The sequence below is a fragment of the Halyomorpha halys genome, unplaced genomic scaffold (genome assembly GCF_000696795.3).
Source record: "Halyomorpha halys isolate HHAL.00 unplaced genomic scaffold, Hhal_1.1 Scaffold184.1, whole genome shotgun sequence".
Classification (NCBI taxonomy): domain Eukaryota; kingdom Metazoa; phylum Arthropoda; class Insecta; order Hemiptera; family Pentatomidae; genus Halyomorpha; species Halyomorpha halys.
Window position 1 is genome coordinate 977,858 of NW_027105747.1, and position 1,947 is coordinate 979,804.

Sequence of the window (1,947 nt, forward strand, 5' to 3'; positions counted from 1 at the left end):
CTGAAAAATGTCAACGCCCACAGGCCGGATTTAAACCACCAGATTGATCTCATAGCCTTAGACCTAGGCCTAACTATCTGAGCTACGGACGGCACTTGTATACATAAATCGAATAAAACTTTTAAGCCAAGTGAAAAAAATAATTACATAATACCTTTTTTACAATTATTAAATAGGTACATACGTAAAATACATATTTACTTGAATTAGTGAATTAAAGTGAAAATAACTTTTTTAAAAAATATATATAATGCTAGCTATTTTTCGATGAATTATCGACTTTATTTTCTTTGTATTTTTACCTATTATATTCACAACATTTTTAATTATTAATTTTTTTGGCATATATTCTCGTCTGCCATATTTTTTTATTCACAAAATTCCAATCTAATTGTCTCACAGCCCATATTTAGTAGCAAGAGATAATGTTCTATAGAACATCTCGATTCAAGTAACACAAATTCAATTCTTCAATTTTATAGTTTTATATTTCTTAAAATATTGCCAATTCTAATATATTTTGAATGAATGATAATTGAACGTATTATTAAAATAAAAAACTCTAGCCGTGTTACTTGCCTAAGAAAGTTCATTTTGTTTTAAAAATCTTTATCCTTAGAATTTCGAATTTTTTTTTTTTTTTTTTTTTTTTTACTACGCCAAAGGAGGCATTTCTACCATTTTGTTTCGTACAGCCCAGTATAGTTTAGCTCTGCCAATGTAACTCCTGTCTGTAGTCAAGTCCGCCGTTGCCGCACATGCAAATATGTGATCGCCAGTCATCTCACCAACTCCACATAGGACGCAGTCCAAAGATTCAGTCACTCCTATTCTCTTCAGGTGGTGCCGCAAATAGTCATGTCCAGTGGCCAACCTGAAGCATCCCACTGACACCGCTCTTTGTAAAGTCAATGGAGGGCGCCTCTTAGGATCTAGCAATGCCGACCAGTTCTTGCCCCCACATTCTCCTCTACTCCTTTCCTCTGCTCTTCCAGTGATGGCGCTTCGGGCCATTTCTTTCCCCATGTCCATGGTAATAGGAAGAAGCGGTTGTGGTTGGCTAGCCCCTAACCGTGCAAGTCGATCCGCCTCCTCATTCCCAGGTATACCGCAATGGGCTGGAATCCACTGCATTACCAATACTTTGAGTATTTCTCTTTTACATTGTATGGATTTCTGGCATGCGAGAATTCTAGTGTTAGTTGAGGATTTCGAAACGAGAATTTCGAAAGTGATTGTAGAGCTTTGAAATTAGTCCAGAAAAAAAGAGATTTATTTATTAAATATAAAATTTAGATTAAAAAAGTAATTGTGCACTATTACAGTATACGTTCATTATCTGATTTATGGACTTTTATTTAATCATGAAGACAAAGATGCTCTTCTGAAAATTCCGTCTGAGACTTTATTAAATTCGAAATTTCGGAGCTAATTGCCAACGGAATTTCTCAGATGGAAAATTTATAAATACGTTAAAAGAAAATTCTTCTTGAGAGGAGAAGAGGCTTACGTTTTTAATGGGGTATCAGTTTCTCTTCTTAAAGAAGTCTATTCCTGGTATCTTTACCAGGATACCCTCGGCAACAGGGAAAATGTAGCTTTCACACTTAAAATTGGGTTCCGGTTTTTCAAGTAATCTATTCCTCCCCTAATCCTTTCTAATTCAGAGATCGGAAAGAAAAATCTTAGTAAGGCTCAGAAGAAAAATACATAATGAGCCTCTGGTGATTTTCCCAAATCAATTAAATCGGCTGTAAAACATTTATTTATTAGTAAATACGTTGAATTTCGGAGCTACGCAAAGTATAATAGAAAGAATCAACCACGGTTACCATTTTACTTACAGTCCTTTTTTATTTTTTATTCTTTTATTTCAATAAATTATGATTAATAATATAGTACTGGTTTTGTAATTATCATTTTTTGTAATTTATATTTCATGCATAA

The 1,947-nt window shown here is 33.8% G+C and overlaps 1 protein-coding gene across 1 annotated transcript; it reads right to left on the reverse strand.

Moving 5' to 3' along the window:
- Positions 1-654: 654 nt before the first annotated feature.
- LOC106679205 (uncharacterized) lies at positions 655-1,134 on the reverse strand. Its single transcript, XM_014418220.1, has one exon. It carries the CDS (start codon positions 1,132-1,134, stop codon positions 655-657), a length of 480 nt encoding a protein of 159 aa, XP_014273706.1.
- Between the last annotated feature and the right edge of the window lie 813 nt (positions 1,135-1,947).

Bases quoted from the DNA above. Each gene is read 5' to 3' on its own strand.
- LOC106679205 (XM_014418220.1), bottom strand. From the start codon at position 1,134: ATGCAGTGGATTCCAGCCCATTGCGGTATACCTGGGAATGAGGAGGCG.